At 39.0% G+C, this 20038-nt stretch overlaps 1 protein-coding gene across 4 annotated transcripts in view; it reads right to left on the bottom strand.

Annotated features, from left to right (window-relative positions):
* Nucleotides 1–2736: 2736 nt before the first annotated feature.
* LOC124259546 (nuclear receptor subfamily 5 group A member 2-like) overlaps nt 2737–20038 on the bottom strand; it is a 268621-nt gene continuing 251319 nt past the window's right edge. For all 4 annotated transcript variants that reach the window (XM_046693688.1, XM_046693690.1, XM_046693689.1 and 1 more), the window contains 2 exons: nt 11791–11944; nt 2737–6491 (listed from right to left, as the gene is read on the bottom strand). In XM_046693688.1, coding sequence (XP_046549644.1) covers nt 6244–6491; nt 11791–11944 — 402 coding nt within the window. In that variant the 3' untranslated portion in view covers nt 2737–6243. The remainder of the gene's footprint in view (nt 6492–11790; nt 11945–20038) is intronic.

The raw sequence follows: 20038 nt of genomic DNA, 5'->3' as shown, positions 1-20038 counted from the left end.
TGTAAATAGCAAAAGGCACCACTTTAGGATCTGTTTGATATATCTACCAAGTTTTGCTGAAAAATATTGAACGGTTCTTGAGTTATGCTCCGGAAACGAAGCCCACCCCTCACTTTTGGGACTAAGTCCGAATCGTTTCCATGGAAACCGGGAAAAATAAAAATGCCAAAAATCTGCAAATAGCAAAAGGCACCACTTTAGGATCTGTTTGATATATCTACCAAGTTTTGTTGAAAAATATAGAACGGTTCTTGAGTTATGCTCCGGAAACGAAAGCAATCCTTACTTTTTGAGACTAAGTCCAAAATGTTTCCATGGAAACCAGAAAAGGAAAAAATGCTAAAAATCTGTTAATAGCAAAAGGCACCACTATAGGATCTGTTTGATATATCTACCAAGTTTTGTTGAAAAATATTGAACGGTTCTTGAGTTATGCTCCGGAAACGAAGCCCACCCCTCACTTTTGGGACTAAGTCCGAATCGTTTCCATTGAAACCGGGAAAAATAAAAATGCTAAAAATCTGTTAATAGCAAAAGGCACCACTATAGGATCTGTTTGATATATCTACCAAGTTTTGTTGAAAAATATTGAGCGGTTCTTGAGTTATGCTCCGAAGCTTGAAGCCCACCCCTCACTTTTGGGACTAAGTCCGAATCGTTTCCATGGAAACGGGAAAAATAAAATGCCAAAATCTGCAAATAGCAAAAGGCACCACTTTAGGATCTGTTTGATATATCTACCAAGTTTTGTTGAAAAATATAGAACGGTTCTTGAGTTATGCTCGAAAGCGAAAGCAATCCTTACTTTTGAGACTAAGTCCAAAATGTTTCCATGGAAACCAGAAAAGGAAAAATGCTAAAAATCTGTTAATAGCAAAAGGCACCACTATAGGATCTGTTTGATATATCTACCAAGTTTTGTTGAAAAATATTGAACGGTTCTTGAGTTATGCTCGAAACGAAGCCCACCCCTCACTTTTGGGACTAAGTCCGAATCGTTTCCATTGAAACCGGAAAAATAAAAATGCTAAAATCTGTAAATAGCAAAAGGCACCACTTTAGGATCTGTTTGATATATCTACCAAGTTTTGCTGAAAAATATTGAACGGTTCTTGAGTTATGCTCCGGAAACGAAGCCCACCCTTCTTTAAGACTAAGTCCAAAACGTTTCCATGGAAACCGAGAAAAATAAAAATGACAATAATCTGTAACTAGCAAAAGGCACCACCTTAGGTTATGTTTGACATATCTACCAATTTTGGTTAAAAAATATCGAACGGTCTTTGAGTTATGCTCCGGAAACAAAATGATTACGGACGGACAGACGGACGGACGGACGGACAGACGGACGAGGCGACGACTATATCCCACCGCATTACATGCCGGTGGGATAACAAGGGTATGCAGAGAGGATATGAACAAAGAATCTACAATGCAGTGATTGAAGATGTTATGAACATGTGTGACGGGAGGAAACACAGGATTACCTCCTTCCTCGAAGTACTACTCTGTAGTGGTACAAACACAGGTGTATCGGTACATCATCAAAATGTCTGGAAGTACTACCCTGTAGTGGGTACAAACACAGTGTATATGGTACATCATCAAAATGTCTGGAAGTACTACCCTGTAGTGGTACAAACACAGGTGTATCGGTACATCATCAAAATGTCTGGAAGTACTACCCTGTAGTGGTACAAACACAGGTGTATTGGTACATCATCAAAATGTCTGAAAGTACTACCCTGTAGTGGTACAAACACAAGTGTATCGGTACATCATCAAAATGTCTGGAAGTACTACTCTGTAGTGGTACAAACACAGGTGTATCGGTACATCATCAAAATGTCTGGAAGTACAACTCTGTAGTGGTACAAACACAGGTGTATCGGTACATCATCAAAATGTCTGGAAGTACTACCCTGTAGTGGTACAAACACAGGTGTATCGGTACATCATCAAAATGTCTGGAAGTACTACCCTGTAGTGGTACAAACACAGGTGTATCGGTACATCATCAAAATGTCTGGAAGTACTACCCTGTAGTGGTACAAACACAGGTGTATTGGTACATCATCAAAATGTCTGGAAGTACTACCCTGTAGTGGTACAAACACAAGTGTATCGGTACATCATCAAAATGTCTGGAAGTACTACTCTGTAGTGGTACAAACACAGGTGTATCGGTACATCATCAAAATGTCTGGAAGTACAACTCTGTAGTGGTACAAACACAGGTGTATCGGTACATCATCAAAATGTCTGGAAATACTACCCTGTAGTGGTACAAACACAGGTGTATCAATACATCATCAAAATGTCTGGAAATACTACTCTGTAGTGGTACAAACACAGGTGTATCGGTACATCATCAAAATGTCTGGAAGTACTACCCTGTAGTGGTACAAACACAGGTGTATCGGTACATCATCAAAATGTAACACTGATCACCTAAAGTGAAAACCATGTATCAGCAAGATATTGGAATGGATGATTGCTCAGAAAACCCTGTGGCTCCTGGGTGTAGGCACATTGACACTCCTTGCCATAGTTGGCCATATTCAAATGCATCAACCATACCTTGACTGCTAGGTCAAACTTAAAGAGTATATAATACCTGATATAATGTTTCAATTATATTGTTTATAGAGATGTCATGGCGAGTGGATGCAAGATGAAAGTACAGTATGTGTGTGTGACGGAGACAGAGAATTCAAGTAAACAACAAACAACTGATTAGCTTTGATTGGCCAGTTTATTTTTCACGACATCTCCATTATCACAGTTCACGTGGAATTTCACATGTCAGCACAAATTCATTACAGTACATTTAAAGCTGAGAAGTGATACACAGGTTTCCATGTGACAACAAAGAACATGAGCGACTGACAGAGATTACAGTATTTACATCATAACCCCATACTCTTCTCTATCAAAATGTCCATGTTACCCTATAACGATACGGTATTAACTGGGAAAATAACTGTCTTTATTCTATCTCTAATCTTGTTTCAGGGTGTCTTCTATATGTTCTCTTGTTCATGCTCCAGTCGAGTATTGTGAACATGTGTCAGTGTGTCTTTCACTCTACAGAATCAAGATGACCAATCTGAAAAACCACTCTGATATAACCAACACATTATGATGGCAGCCATCACTGACTCCAGGTTTCCAAGGACACATCTGCACCTGTATCTCTTCCATCCCTGTCCCTGCTTACACGACAGCCATACCCCTCAATCTACAGGTGTCACCAGTCATAGAGAGAGGAGGAGTACAAGCACCCTCTGGAATAGTATTTAGTATCTAAACAATAATCTCTGAGTGTCAAACCATTAGCTATTATGATGCCACTGAAGACAACCGTTAACAATTCCTGGAAACTGGTAGCATATCCAAGTCTTTATGATGAATGTCACTTCTCAGCTTTTAGCTTCAGTATTTGCACTGATCAACTGGCAAGATATGTCCCTGACTGGTAATACTTTGTGACACGCCTGGAGTGTTGTGGCAGCTGGCACCAGCCAGGTGACAGCATCGTGTGTAACGTCACCCAATGCAACCTCTCCCCTGCTGGAGGAGGAGGAGCACGACACAAGTATGTGCAACACTCACCAACATGATACAGCTTCCAGAATACCATGCTGACATGTTGCATGGCCATAGGGAAATACAATATTCACATTTTGATTACAAAGACCATATATATAATATTTATATATATATATTCAAATCTGATGCACCATACAACAGCACATATGCTGCAATGATGTAGAAATTCCTGCCAGAGTAAGAGAGATCGACATGCAACAAGGTAGGCCATTCTCAATGATTATTTCCTCATTCTAACACAGTGCTCAACCATTCTCTGGCTACATGGTATTCCAAATACAGGAACTCTTTAACAGTTTATAATCACTCAATATAACATGACAATAACACAAGAATAAAAAATCAAGCAGTAGTTTTGAAGCTGTTTTCACATAACAGAGATTAAATATTTTGTTCTAAAAGAATTGATGTCAGTAGAGATATCACATTCACTGTAAGCTGCTGATTACCAGGAAATAACCATTGAGGCCAGTGTGTATAGCAATACATCAACAAGTTGCCAACAAGCTTTCACACTATATATACAAAAGCCGGCTTTAATACAAATATACAAAGCTAGTGTGGTTAGCATATTCACATAAATGGAGCAGATCTTCCCACTCTTCTCCATCAAGGGCAAAGCCATTTGTGAAAAGAAATGAATGTACCAAACATACATTTGTCCAGCAAATGCCAGCCCCATAAAGTAACAAGCATTCAAATATTTATCTACCTGATTCTCAGCTAAACTGTCCTTCTATGACTCCTGTATTGACCCCATGTTCAAGATGTACAATCGTTATTAGAGTATGTATGACAACAGTTGTTCATAAGGACTACTCTCTTTCCCCTTTAAAGAATGAAGATGTGTTTATTTTACAAGATTAGATGGACAGTGTTTTCTGGCTACACATACATTATTTCATATAGGATGTGTAAAACAATCTAGAAATATCCAAGGAATAACACATCTGTCCCTTAAGCAGGCACATGCATTGGATGAAAGGGTTTGTAAAATCCCAAGTTACAATAAATGTGAATAAGAGCACTTGTTGGGCAATGCACTTGTAGGTTCCTGATGACAGAGGTGGAAATGGGGATGTCTCTATGCTCCAACACCAATACTCCTTACTTGATGGCTGACAGAAAGCACGACTGTGTCATTCCTCAGAGTCCACACAGCAAGGCCACATATTACAAACGTATGTGTTGAAATGTCTGTATAGCTATACCTTCTTATACATATATATCGGAGAGATTCCTGTTTGACCTTTTACAGAAACGCTGTAGTAATCCTGTGTTCAGCTATGGAGCCCTACAGAAGGGGTAATAGAAGTAACGTAGCCAGTAGTTAAGTTTCACACACTCAGCCACAACACTCTTATAAGACAAGGACATGTGAAGTGTGTGTAACTACCCTAAATATTGTCCACTGCCAAAGATGCAAAGTTTAGCTGCCTTGTTTATTTTGGCGTATGACTTCCACTTGCCATCAGCAAGCTGCACACATGCCACAAGTGGGTCATGGTGGATCTACGGCTCCAAGTCTTCCAGAGGCGTGCTACAGTAATCCTCACAGCTACAGAATACTAACAACACTAAAGTATCTGCAAACTTGATTCATATCCTGATGGGCAAAACAAAGCATATATGTTTGAACCCTGACACGGTGCAGCATGGCGGTGAGACACGCCTCACCACTCACTCTTCTTGCACTACTGGTTCATCACTAGTGTACACTTAAAGGTCAAAGTGCTGTTACATGCTTCAGCATTTGGTTGTAACTTGAGTATTTTGATATGTTTCATGTCAATATTCATTCTTCTTGACCTAATACTTTGTGCTGATCTCAGTATACCTAAACCAGCAGATGCTGCAACTGGTAAACATCAACCAAACTGAACATTCATCACATCACATCACCATGTTTTTCAATGGTCGACTCAAGACAAAAAATAAACAACTCTCCTATGTAAGAAAATGACTTGTGATCTGATTCTGGGGTAAAATATTGAGTAATGTTCCAGGTCACAGTGGTTTCAGTTGAACATGTTTTTGTTTAAGTTAGCATGAGGGACTAGATGACTAAAACATTCATAATCATTACTGAAGACAGCCAAGTAAGCATTATAAATGGAGCACTACAATCTGTCTTTACTTGTACTACAAGGATTGTACAACACAGAAACGTCACCACAAGTTCTGAATGAAAGACTGATAACAAAACATAACTACAAAGATTTGCTGTGATGGAGAGATGCACACTTAGTCATCATCAGTATTTTGTCTTCTGAGATATGTACATGTACATGTTACCTTGCATGGTGTAAGTACACCCCTATAATTGTGAAGCAACAATGATTGTCAGCTCGCCCCTTCTGCTCAAGTCTGTCATACCTGTAGAACTACTTATTGTATACATCAATGAGTTTTCCTGGCTATGATATAAGCATCAACAAAAAGCTGCTATGTCCCAGGCTCTGCATCCAGTCTGCCCTGTTTACGTAGAGTTGATGGCAGTCTGCCTGCTTCCCAGTTTATATACATGTCATGTACAGAGCTAGCTTGCTGTAGTGTCTCTCAGCTGATGACTGATGCACTGATCACACACACATGCTACATAATATCTGTCTCTTTCCTCACAACCAGCTGCTATTTCTTCTTTGAGTGAAGCATCTCCAGGAGCAAGGTTTGGTCAGGCACTTCTCCACTCAGATGTTTATAGTAGAGAAATTCCTCTCCTTGAATACTAATGAGACGGATTTCAGGAAGTCGCAAAAGTACTTGACCAAATTTGTCCTTCATTTCTGGGTAGAAATTAAGGCAATATTCAAGGAGTGCAGCATTTACTTTTTCCTGGCTCTGCTCGACATAGTGACGGTTTTCCAATCCTGACACATCTACAAGATATAAAACAGAGAGTCATACACTGTATCAAGAGGCGGAATGACAAATGATACAAAACAATACAGAAACATGCAAGAACAGCTATACGTTAGGTAACAGAAAAGCCATCTACATTGAGATGTCAGCATCTTGAGTAAGTTGTAGTGTAAGAGAGAACCACTATGGAACTTGTGAATGTCAATCTTAAGAAAATCAGCTGACAAAACATACACACTTTGGTATCAAATGCAATGTTGTATGCTGCAGTGATGACAGAGTTCTGTCACAGCTGGTCTCCAGGACATTCCTAAATGGTGTCAGTGTCCACACACAAAAATTCTTTACCTCAAATGACATATTTTCAGGAATAGTTGCAGAATTAGCTAGTTAAAGTCCTCATGAAAGTGTTAACCATACCATGCACAGACTGACATATTTCTACATAACAGGCATACCAACTGCCTGGTCACTGAATCACACATTACTTCATAAGTGCTTGTCTCACTAGAAGTCTAACTTACACTTTTCAACATGGCAGTCACACAGACACATCAACATGATAAAGGTCAAACTTTGGGAAAATGTCAAAACTAAAACAACATGTCAACTCTTATTAGGCACGCTACATCCCTCCCGTCTTTGTGAATGTTGTGTACAATGTGACTGCCTTGCTTACCATTAGATCAGATTTCTGGGAGCAAAGTTCAGATACATCATTTCATTGATCTTCCATGAAGTGACTTTTTGATTTTAAAATAAACTTTAAGGGAGGAATGAAAACTCCAAACATCAAAATTTGAATGTCACTGCCACATAAAAGAAATTCATAACCAAAGTGATACTTTCAGTAAGATTGCCATAGAGAATGGGACTGATATTCTTTCAGCAGGTCTAAGAGACGTTCTGATTGGGATCACCAATATTTCAGCCACAGAGGTCTGGTGGTTTCAGAGCAGATAAGAAACTTCCAACCAAACACATGGAGTTACAAATGAACATGACATGAACTTCTGTTTCAGGTGAGCAAAGGGTTGAGACAAAAGGCTCTGTAGCTCACCTGAACAAGAATCTTTGTAAAGTGATTTTCCATGGTGCATGTACATCTTTATTACAGTGAAACCAAATCATGCCAAACAAGGATTCACATTCACAATCATGGCATTTCTGACGTGAGCGAATTATGTAACTCTGCTCTGTGAATTGCAGTGTCCTAGACAAGTAGGACACCCTTGTGCCCACACTTTCATGGGTGAATATATAAATATGAAGAGGTTATGAGCAAAATGGTTGAGAATACCTGCTGCATCAGTTGTATTTGAACACAGTAATAGCCCAATTGACAGGGATTGGCTTAACTTTAACTTTAAATAATCCACCTTGAAATATTTCTTTTTCAAATGAGTACAAAAGTAACTTTCGTCATGCTTTCAGGTATGAGTGCTGAAAATGTTTTCTAATCATAGAACGCAAAACATTGTCTTATGATAATTATGATGTTCAAGTGACACCTATCAGCAAATCTTTTTACTGTAGTGACCACAACTGTTCTACATCATCTTGTCATTCCATTGAAAAAACTTTGTCTTAACAAAAGGAATCCATGGTTTCACTTCAAAACACATTTTCTGTACAGGCAGCATGTCCACTTATTACAATTAACTTCAAATACAATCCCAGGCCAGGATAATGTCCAATGGCTCCAAGGCTTGTCTAAGATAGCCCGCTTGTTCCATGTACGTAAGTAATGACCTTGCCAAACTTACCTTGTGTCCATGTTGACTTACCTGCTCAACATGTCAACCTGGATCACTTACATATTCATATATTATGTACATTGTTTGAGTTCACATGCTTTGTTTCTTATCTGTCCATGGCTGCACAGACACCAAGCAACAACAGTGTCAGTAAACTACAGTGTCCTGCATCGACTTGTTCAACAGGGCATGCATATGTGCACATTCTAGTATCAACTGATGCATGGCAGCAAGCGCATACAGTTATATCAGTAATCATAGGAAGAAAAAGCATATAAGCTATTGACATCCCAAGCAGAGAATCTTTGTGATCATTTGAGCGCTTGCCACTGAGCTTGCACAACCAGACAAATTAGATCCCTTTTCATCACAGTTGATGTAAGGGATGATTCAAGACATGCACAGTCCAATGTTATATTAGTAGATGCAGACTTGTACAAGGGGAGCTGTTCGCCCCTGGTATCTCGCAATAATCAAGGTCTTGTTAGTAGTAGAATGAATGAATAGATAACCAGAAATACTTTCACAAAGTGCCCATCTGTGAGACTGTAGCTACTGGTCACCTTCATACAGTTCCATTTGGCTGAATCAAGCCACATATGTCAACACAAAGGAATGCAGGAAGCAGCATCATAATATCCTTAGACTTGAACAATATCAGGACCTTTCATATCTTTAATACTGACAAGTAAAATATATTTTCTTATGAGGAACAACTAAAATACTGAACTCCACATATTTGTGAAAGTGTCCGTTTCCGCAGTGGCCATGTCATAGATTTATACTTAATTATACTGCCTGGATGTAATGTTTCAACACAGTCTACATTCACTATCATCACCTTGTTGTTATCCTGCAGCCATGACTGTGTGGCTTGGTTCACCAGGACACAGTCTGGCTTGGTTCACCAGGACACAGTCTGGCTTGGTTCACAAGGACACAGTCTGGCTTGGTTCACAAGGACACAGTCTGGCTTGGTTCACAAGGACACAGTCTGGCTGTTTCCTACAGGTCAACTAACAGCTCTGATTTCATTAATATTCCCAATCCATGCTTAGCCTAAGTAATATTGAATGTTATATATTATGAGTAATTTGATGGTATTTACTGTGGTCTGTATGACTATGACACATCTGCAATGTGTACATGGTTCAATAATAGCGGTGAAAAAGGGTGGCTAGATGTTTGGCATATATGATTCATTATGGTGGTGAAATAGGGTGGCTGGTAGTTTGGCATACATGATTCATTATGGTGGTGAAAAAGGGTGGCTAGATGTTTGGTATATATGATTCATTATGGTGGTGAAATAGGGTGGCTAGATGTTTGGCATACATGATTCATTATGGTGGTGAAATAGGGTGGCTAGATGTTTTATATAGCAGTTATTTGCAGTTCTTACTTCTCTTACAGTTGCTTTTCTTAAGTTTCATTTATAACACATCTTGCATATTTTTTCCATACTATTTTACGCAACCCATTTCACTATGAATAGCTTTTGCTTTTGGACAAGACACGACAGCAATCTCAATGAAACAGCACCAGTGTGTTCTGCTTTCAATGAGGGAAAAATGAGTGCATCTTTTTAAACATTGACGTGAACTAATTCTAAAATTGTGTTGTTTCCTATAAGAAAGAACATGTACACTTCCCCCTTTAAGTATAGGTCAGGCCTTGCATTGACTACAGAGTTATTCTGACATCTAGAGACTGCTTGCTGTACTCATGTGGATGATATTACACAATCTCTAATAAACTATTGGCTGCAGGATAACAAGTGTGTGCCAACATATAATCTAGAGGCCATGTCTATGACTGTCAACGTTATGTAATGCCATCAAACTGTAAACACTATGACGAACACTGATTACACTGTACCACTGCCCTTTGAAGGATGCAAATGCTGTCCCCAACATCAAAGGAATAGAAGTTGTTTCGTTGTTTGTAAACAACACTTCTCATGCACCTGTGCTGAGTACAGTTTTATCATTTGTATTGCTGTCACTACACTATGACATGCAGGTATTCATAGGCTTATATCATGGATAACTGCCTCAACCTAAATTATCATTTCTGATAAAACGTTACTTTAATATTATCCATTAATATTTTGTATGCTTCAACAATGGTGTTCACGCCAGAAAATACAAGCCATATTATTCTTCACCATGTTGAATCTATTGTGGTCAAAAAGAAGATTCATAAGAATACTGAAGATGCTTTTTCTTTGAATAATGTTTCCAAATTTGTTAATTTGCTAAAGATATTATTTTTTTATTGTTTATAATGTTGTGGAAAAAATCTTAATCCCTTATCTTGCTGCACACCAATATGTTAGATTTTTAGATCATGCACTTTCTTTCAAGAAAATTATTTGAGGTAGTAACAATGTAAATTCTTTTTCAGTTTCATGAAATACCATTATTACAACGCCATGAACAAATCTCAGTGAAAGAGTAATGCATCTTCCTTCATCCCTAAGTTCATCCTTTCACTTTGTCAGAGCAGTCATCACTTGGATGACAAACACGCTATAAGCTCACTGAGGCCTGTGGCCCTGGTCAGCTAGAACTTACTGTCCTCTAACAGGCATGTTCCCATTTCAGTACACCAAATTGTGTGGACATCAGGACATCATATGAAAACATCATTTACTTGCCAGGTATGTTATGAATATGAAGAAGTAAGTGAGTTTTGTTTTACGCCGCTTTTAGCAATATTCCAGCAATATCACAGCAGGGGACACCAGAAATGAGCTTCACACATTGTGCCCATGTGGGGAATCAAACCCGGGTCTTCGGCGTGACGAGACTTGGCTACCCCACCGGCCCTGAATATGATGAAACTACATTCTGACAATCTTATTGAAACATACAGATCAAATTAAGGCAAAGTATTATTACAACATATTTAGCTGTGTTTGTTTGTTGTTAAATGCCGCACTCAGCAATATTCCAGCTATAAGGCAGTGGTCTGTAAATAATCTGGACCAGACAATCCAGTGTGTGACATCACAACATGCACCAAACATGTTAGCAGGTCTGACCACCCCAGACCACTGGTTGTCTCTCTGCGTAGTCATCTCTCTTTGCAAGCATGGGATGTTATAAAGCATATACTTAAGTCTCAGTGTTGTTATGGCAAAGGATCCAGAGATATAACTTGTCATTAATTATGTGTGGTCATTTACTGATCCAAGAATTTAGTTCTGTACCAACCAATAGTGTGGCTTAACATGTGGTTAAATTATGAAATCACCACATATGTAACAATTAAAAGATTTACTACCAGCATCACATGTTTAAGTGATGGTAAATGCTTTAAGTGATGGTAAATGCTATGATCAAAATGCAAGGATTTAAGCAGTTATTACAGGTCAAATTTGATTATTCATTATATGATGCTAATGAACACTTCATCTTTAACTAAGAAAAAATAATTTCATTTTATCATCTACTGATACTTTTACCCTTTACGTTTACAAATAATTCACAACATCTGACAAAATTTACATGCAGTAGTCTCATAAGAAATGACTCTAAATGGATTTATGCCTTACCTGGATTGAGCAAAATCAGAAATTTAAGGCACGCATATTCATAGACATCAATCTTAAGGTCCTTTGCCTTTTTTATGAGTTCATAAATTCGAGCCTTGACATCACTCAAGCCCAGTTTGTCCAGCACATCGAAGCCAATCCTATGGCCACTGGCCTGAAACATAAAGCAAGACATTACACTAAAACATATTTTGTATTGTATTGAAACAGTGTATCTGTATGGTTCATTTGTCTCGGTCATATTCCAGAATATTTACAACATCATCAAGCAATTTTATGAAATTAACATGGGGATGAAACAAAAGTTTAAAACTACAGAACCATAGGCACTGTAGTTCACCTGGATATGGTCAAAACATTAAGATGTCGATCTACGCAATTGGGATACGATGACATGTGTCAACCAAGTCAGTGAGCCTGACCACCCGATCCCCCTAGTCACCTCTTACGACAAGCATGGGTTACTGAAGATGAATTCTAACCTGGATCTTCACGGGTCAGATGTCAACAGACACAACACAGGACCTTCTTCATAAATGCTGAGCAAAAAACCCAATCTCTAAATCTTATCATTTGAACAAAATAACAAAACGTTCAGCTTCCTTTGTCTGTCAGTTTAATCGAGAAGAAGCAGAGAACATTGGACAACACCAGGTCATGTAATGAAAACATACATCTGCAGACCCACAACTAAGTACATACTATACTTTTTTCCACTTTTCAACATTGCTGGTGAGGTGATAAAAAGATAGGAATGTTTGAGCATGAGCACTACAAACATTCCACCCTTCACTACATTTTGAACATTAACAGATGAGTAATAGCCTTAGATACTTTCAGCTTCAATGTGGTTGAAATTAAGGTCAAAACTTAATATAGAGTTCTGTGGTGATGATAACGTAAGACTATTAAGGTGCTTGTCTGTGACAAGTAATTCATGTACTAGCAAACTGTAAACAATGATGACTAAACATGTGAGATAAGATGCCTAGGTCGTCTATGTGGCCTCCTCATCCTCATCACAGACTACCTCTAGATTCAAGTCTCATGGATTTCCATGTATAACAATCTCCACTTCAGATTAAGGCAACTTGTAGCCTCTTCAACCTTGGAAAGATCTCCTCCTTGACTTGTCATTTGTAGTTGCATGATTGACTGGAAGAGTGCAAACAAGGGACATGGTCATTACACGGTCTCCATGGCTCCACAAGAGTAAATCTTTCATGGAAAGGACACTAGAGTATTAAGAGATATGTCTCACACTTTGTTGATCATGATGACATAACTGTAGCCTGGATAAGTGGGTTATATCCTACAGAAGTGTCGACTTGTCTAGCAGGGACAACCACCATCTGATCGAAATGTGTAGCTGTGATGGTGCCTTGTTTATCACTAGCTTGTAGACAGAAATCAGTCCTCCAGATGGCAGAGAGATCAAGTGATCAACAGGAAGAAAGCTGCATGTGATGTCCTGGACCTGGTTATATCATACCTTCATAAACTAATGGCAACAATTCACCCTATTGACACATCAAACTTACATCATTAGTTCATGGCATCATTCAAATCAGTTGTATCAAACACTTATGATATCATTACCTAATGATGTCTTTATGTAAATATTTCCATTAACCTCTCATAAAATTTCGTGGATCCCCTAAGTATTTTCCACAATTCCCAGACATACATGCATGCTAGCGGCCATCTCTCAAAATGCCATTGATGCCTCTTAAACCTCTTAACAGAAACAATAATTTTGACAACTCAATAGTTCAGTTACTAGCCGAACTGGTTCAGAAACTCATCTCAGAACTTACTGTAACAGTCAAGAAAACAAGAGTCATCAGAAGATGACATATCCCCCCGGCCCCCACATCTTTGAAAGAACAAAGCATCTGACAGTTACTGAAAGTCCAGCTTAAAGTGCAAATCGTTTCCATGGAAATCATGAAAAAAATAAATGACAAAAATCTGCAAATAGCAAAAGGCACCACTTTGGGATCTGCCTCACATATCTGCCAAGTTTTGCAGAAAGATATTAAGAAGTTTTCCAGTTGTGCTCCGGAAACAAAACCTACCCCTCCCTTTTGAGACTAAGTCCAAATTGTTTCCATGGAAACTGAGAAAATAATAAATCACAAATATCTGCAAATAGCAAAAGGCACCACTTTGGCATCTGCCTCACATATCTGCCAAGTTTTGCTGAAAGATATAGAGAAGTTTTTGAGTTGTGCTCCGGAAACGAAGGGACTAACCCATCCCTTCCTTTTGGGACTAAGTCCGAATCGTTTCCATGGAAACCGGGAAAAATAAAAATGCCAAAAATCTGTAAATAGCAAAAGGCACCACCTTAGGATCTGTTTGATATATCTACCAAGTTTTGCTGAAAAATACTGAACGGTTCTTGAGTTATGCTCCGGGAACGAAGCCCACCCTTCTTTAAGACTAAGTCCAAAACGTTTCCATGGAAACCGAGAAAAATAAAAATGACAATAATCTGTAAATAGCAAAAGGCACCACCTTAGGTTATGTTTGACATATCTACCAATTTTGGTTAAAAAATATCGAACGGTCTTTGAGTTATGCTCCGGAAACAAAATGATTACGGACGGACGGACGGACAGACGGACGAGGCAACGACTATATCCCACCGCATTACATAAAAAGCAATAGGGGCAGATTTTACTGCCAAAAGAGAGTTTGTCTGTGAACCACTAAAGAAATAAACAAAATGAACTAACATGCACCAGACAGCAAAAAGAGAATATAGTAACCTGCTGCTCAACATGAGTTAGACCAGGAGGACATTGACGTTTACTGAATGTCCCACTTTCACTGAACTCACAGGCAGCAAGTCATACAATCTTACTTATTTTGATAACAAATGAAAACATTTTAAGTTTAACCACCTGCCAGAGGTAAAAAATGTTAGGACTGAAGTAACGAAGTCAATGTACGCCTTTATGTTTCGTATTATAATCCTAATTAGTTTGTTATCATATTTGTATGCATTTTAAAACTAAATAAAATGCACACGATCTGCTTATACTTAGTGAATTTATAACATGACTGTAATATCTAGACATCTTATACATTGCCAACGTGTATCATATTTCACACACACGGTCTAAGTGCGACCTAGTGTATGTTGTCTGTCTTATTACACTTCATGGCTAAAAAAATGATTCTGTTGAATGCCATAACAAATAAATTAAAACAAAATGTAAATATTAAAATTAAAACAGACTAAAGTTATAGCAACAATATCAGGCTATTACCTTGTTCGGGGAATGTATCCATCAATATCCACATAAAGGAATGAGATGCCATTCATCTGCAGCTGACAAAGTATCCTGTTCCATGTCATGTGTCTTTTAACAGTCTAATATGTGAACATTTTTCACATTTAGGAGATAAACCTAGTGTGTTTGAAAATAAGAGACATGCTTTACTGAATTGATGGCGACTAAATTTCAATTGGAACCTAACGGCGCCGGTTCCAATTGAAATTTAGTCGCCATCAATTCAGTAACGCTGGTCGGTTCCAATTGAAATTTAGTCGCCATCAATTCAGTAAAGCATGTCTCTGATTTTCAAACACACTAGGTTTATCTCCATTCTACCAAGACCCATTTAAAATCAAACTTCCTCGCTCTGCTGAAGACACTGCATAATCCGGCATGGGACGAGAGTCGAATTGAACTGGTCTGTGAAGGGAGCGGTAGGTGCCGTTCGTATTTTTTTAACATTACAACATGACAATATTCTGTCCAAAGAAATCAAACTACTGTTTATTCAATGCAATTATGTAATACCCGAGATCTTGTGTTTTTTTTCATCCCAACTCCACACGACTAAAACCAGCCTATTGTTTTGTGTGCCGTGAAACAGTATCCCCCTGGCCACACTATAATGGAATCGTCTGACCTACTTTCTTCGAAGTAGACAGTTACGCAACTGTTTGAAATGGCGGACGAGCCAGTGTTTACATTTTGCGAAAGGTTGAAATTTGAAGTGACAGTGGACAATACTTGACTGACTGTTGAATCTGAACCCTGCAGAATCGAAGAATAGATCCTTTCCTGATCAACCTACGACCTGTAACTCATCAAAGACTGTTGATTTTTATGACCGGCCGATCATGATTTCACGTACTGCCTCCATCCCGGCATGCGACAAATGAGTGACAGTGCTGCTGCTTAGTGTACATGCGACTAACTTGTGATTCCTTGGAACTTTGTTTTCATTGTTTGGGACTGGGCGTTTTTCAAAGTAGATGAACATAACAGTGACAACCTTGCGGGGAAGCTGGCAGAGAGCAGAATTATTTTGTGAACGATGCAACGGGATATGTTGGAGTATGACTATGAGTGGCATAAATGTGGTGTTTCGCCAGACAGTTAGATCTATCTTGCAAATTTCCCATTCTAAACGGAATTAAATATACCATTTACCAGGTAGGTAAATGTTTACTAATGTTTTGCTGCATATTTTGTATAGATAGGGATGTATTTTTACAAGGCTTTCTGATTTATATGTTAGATATTGTTTTGTTTATGTTTGGGGCTGTGTATTGTAATTGAGTTTGAATATTTTTATAATAGAAGGTAATGTGATAGTGAGGTTCCCTCTCCCCTGACGTAGAAATCTCCCATGAGAGACAATGGCACCTGGCAATGTATCTTCTTCCACCCAGGGGGAACAAACATTTTTACCAACTGCATGTGGAATACATCCCCTGATAAGAATAGGTCGCTAGGTTGGAATCACATGAAGATCCCAGCTGATGGAGCGGTGATGAAACAAAGCTGATTCTGAAACATCTGAGGAACTATGTGAACTTGAGTGCAGTTGTCTATGTCTTGAGCACAATCCCTCTCTGATGGAGGAACCGTCATATAGTCAAAAGCCACAGGGCCATAGAAATGCCAAACGACCCTCCACTGGATGTTTGTTCTCTGAACAGATCGAAGGTACTTCCGATACTGCGATTAGATCAGCGCCTTGTAGATGAGGCTGATCATGTCGTTCCCTGGTTTGATGATGATACAGCTGAAAAGGGTCGGACATCAGTCGGGGGAGTGATGATAGATCCGTAGTCTGCAGCCCTCTGGGTGATGAAATTCAAGTCAAGATTTTAAAGGTAAAGGATGTTGATTGATCCAATGTTTAAGAGCTTGTTGGAAGTTGAAACATACCCATGATCCATACCTGGTTGAAGGTTCAACACTCTAAATGCTACCCTCTGGAGTAGGGACATCCTTTGAGAGCACTTCCCTTCTTCTTGTCTATATGAGCAAGCAGACTAGCGAACAATGTTTGTCTGTCTGTATCCACCACGTCCAATTGTTTATCATATTTGGAGATGCAAAGCTCATCATCCAATGTCAAATAATTTCGTGCTTTCAAGTTTACACAGATTCCCGAACGTTGGTTGGTTGAGAGAGCGGTCATGTGATCTAAATTTCAAGGTTCATTAGTCTTGAACCCCTCTAATCGTTCATACTTGTGTAAACACCGTTCATACGTGTGTGAACGTTTTTCGCTTCGGTTTCAAGGACCCCCAATAATTGGTGATACCAATTTCGCGAACGAACCTGTTTCAAGTCACCCCAAGTTTGGCAATGTCACTACCAATCGGATTGCTGAACATTGTTCCTTTTCACAGGAGTTTAATGTCTCGCAGTTTGCGGGTTCATCCGCTCAATAAATTTCACAATAAACAATCACAAATAAATAGAATACAACAAGATCTGTTTCCTATTCGCCACGCCGCACAACTTCGAAGTCGGTCAGTGTATTATTACGCTGTCAAACAAGGTATTTACAAGTGAAAAGGTACAATGCCAGTTTGTTAAAATGGTATTGTTATTGCTTCTGATATTTGTTTCTGTTTGATACTGTTATTGATTATACTTATTGAAGCAGTTTCAAACCTCATAACGAATTTGTTGTTATATTTTAAAGATCGAATACTTTGAGAACTATTTCTTGAAGGGGTTGGGATACATGTGTATAAAGAAATCGCTGTGTATACAAACATCGCTGCAATAACGTGACGTTCTTGAACCGAATGGCATTACAACATTTTACAGGTATTAAAACACACTAAACAATGATCATCTACAAGTGGGTGGAAAACGATGTGTAAACTTCAAAGTCTTGAAATTATAAGAATTGAATGTCAGTTTGTGTGTTTGCACTGAAAAATGAACGATGTCAAAGCGTTGTTCAAACTTCGTGTGAACGAAGCCGAGTTCTGGCGAGTTCACGCGAGAGTTTGAACACCGCTTTGACATCGTTCATTTTTCAGTGCAAACACACAAACTGACATTCAATTCTTAAATAACCACCAATTGCCATGAAGTATATTGGATTCTAGCATTCATTCTGACACCATATACCAATGGTGTGTCAAAGTTAATAATGCTTGGATCTCTGAATGTTGTCTTCAGGCTCCAGCCATGCCCTGAAGTTTTGCCTACAAAACTGAGACAGGCTTACTCACTTGGAACACACTATGCAAATTCCTGATCCAATAGTAGAACGAAAAAAACACATCAATAGTACATAAATTAGATGAAGAAAGATATATTCTTGGTCAAGAAAACAGGAGGAGCAGACATTAGATCCCTTTGTAGAATGCTGGCTACGGCCTGTACGATGGCCTAAACTAGCGCACATACACATCATGGTGGACAGCGCACAGAAAATCTCCAAGTATCATCATTGAGAGTGGAAGACAGCGACATAGTGTCAAGAGTGGACTGATGATGTGTCATACAAGGGTTCTGCCTAGAGAAGGCATTAGACAGAGCTAAACCAGACCAGGCAAATGGAGGTTGATATGTAGTTGCCATCACTGAATGTAGTTGGATCGGTGATGCAGGAAGGACTGCCGAAGGTGGAGGTTAAGTAATTGACATAGCCTCGACGAATGCAAGAAACTCTAAAAGCTTATACAATGAGAGAGGATCCTGGGTACAAAGAATACCACAAATGGTTATGGTTGGCTGAAGAGGGATTGATGAACTGGAGAAATGAGTAGGCCAACGGCAGCCTCAGATCAAGGCTATAAACTTTGTTCCAGATTGTTTCCACTACATGGTCGTAAGAAAAAAAAGTGCATAATGTGAGACTGAGAGTTATAAGAAAAGATAGTGAGTTTTACACAAAAAGTACTTTGTCATGCTACGAATTGTATTGCACCCATATTATCGGATAGGTATTGTATCGCACATCGCCCTCCTCTAATGATCACCACATCACATTTCCACTCCTCTAATGATATTCTCTATGTTCCATGGCCCCACTGATAAATAGTTAAGGCAACTTGCTAGGCAAATGCTAAAAGGCCCCAGCATTAGTGAACCCTTGAGGCAAAACCCTTGTGGTGGTCTGGTTGGCAAACTGCCTAAAGTGCCAGGCTAGTGATCCAGGGAGCTTGAGGTGACGGGATCGAGCCCACCTGTGACCGGGTGTAAAAACCTTGGAGTCAACTTTGTGTGCAGACTCTTTCAGTGTTGTCACAACCCCTGGTTTACAGTACACAACCCTGTGTACTTAAAAGAACCCACGAATCTGTTGGTATATGACCAGATGTGGACACATGAATACGTGCAAACACCTAGTTGCGGGTACAGCAACGTGCAGTAAACATGGACAAAGTACTGTGACCATGTGTCCCAGTCCACCCAGCTGTGAATGGGTATCTCTTAAGGATGGGAAAGCCACACTAACTCTGTGCTCTCAGTGGCTGCAAGAGTTGCATGCTCCCCAGGGAGTTGAGATTGATAATATGACGTGCTGTTGAGATTGACATCCAGTGATTGAGGGAAAAAGCGCCTTTGAGCGTATGTATGTATGTATGTATGTATGTATGTATGTATGTATGTATGTATGTATGTATGTATGTATGTATGTATGTATGTATGTATGTATGTATGTATGTATGTATGTATGTATGTATGTATGTATGTATGTATATAGTATGTATGTATGTAGCATTACTTACATAACTTACCTTTGCAGTATCCTATCTAAACATGGTACAGGAGTTGGTGTATTGTCATGTGTACATTTGTTGCATATGCTGATTCCCGACAACCTCTGTCCAAGTGCAGTGGGTTCTGCCTCCAAGGTGGGAGGTTTAAAGGGAAGTAAAAACTCAAACATGATGTGAGAATTGATTTTCTTCAGCACTGGCACAATCTTTGATGTTTTCCACATTTCTGGAATCACATGACTA

Source organism: Haliotis rubra, unplaced genomic scaffold (genome assembly GCF_003918875.1).
Source record: "Haliotis rubra isolate DU_JTF1 unplaced genomic scaffold, ASM391887v1 Scf728, whole genome shotgun sequence".
In the NCBI taxonomy this organism is placed as follows: Eukaryota; Metazoa; Mollusca; class Gastropoda; order Lepetellida; family Haliotidae; genus Haliotis; species Haliotis rubra.
This window is presented reverse-complemented; position numbering and strand designations above follow the sequence as displayed.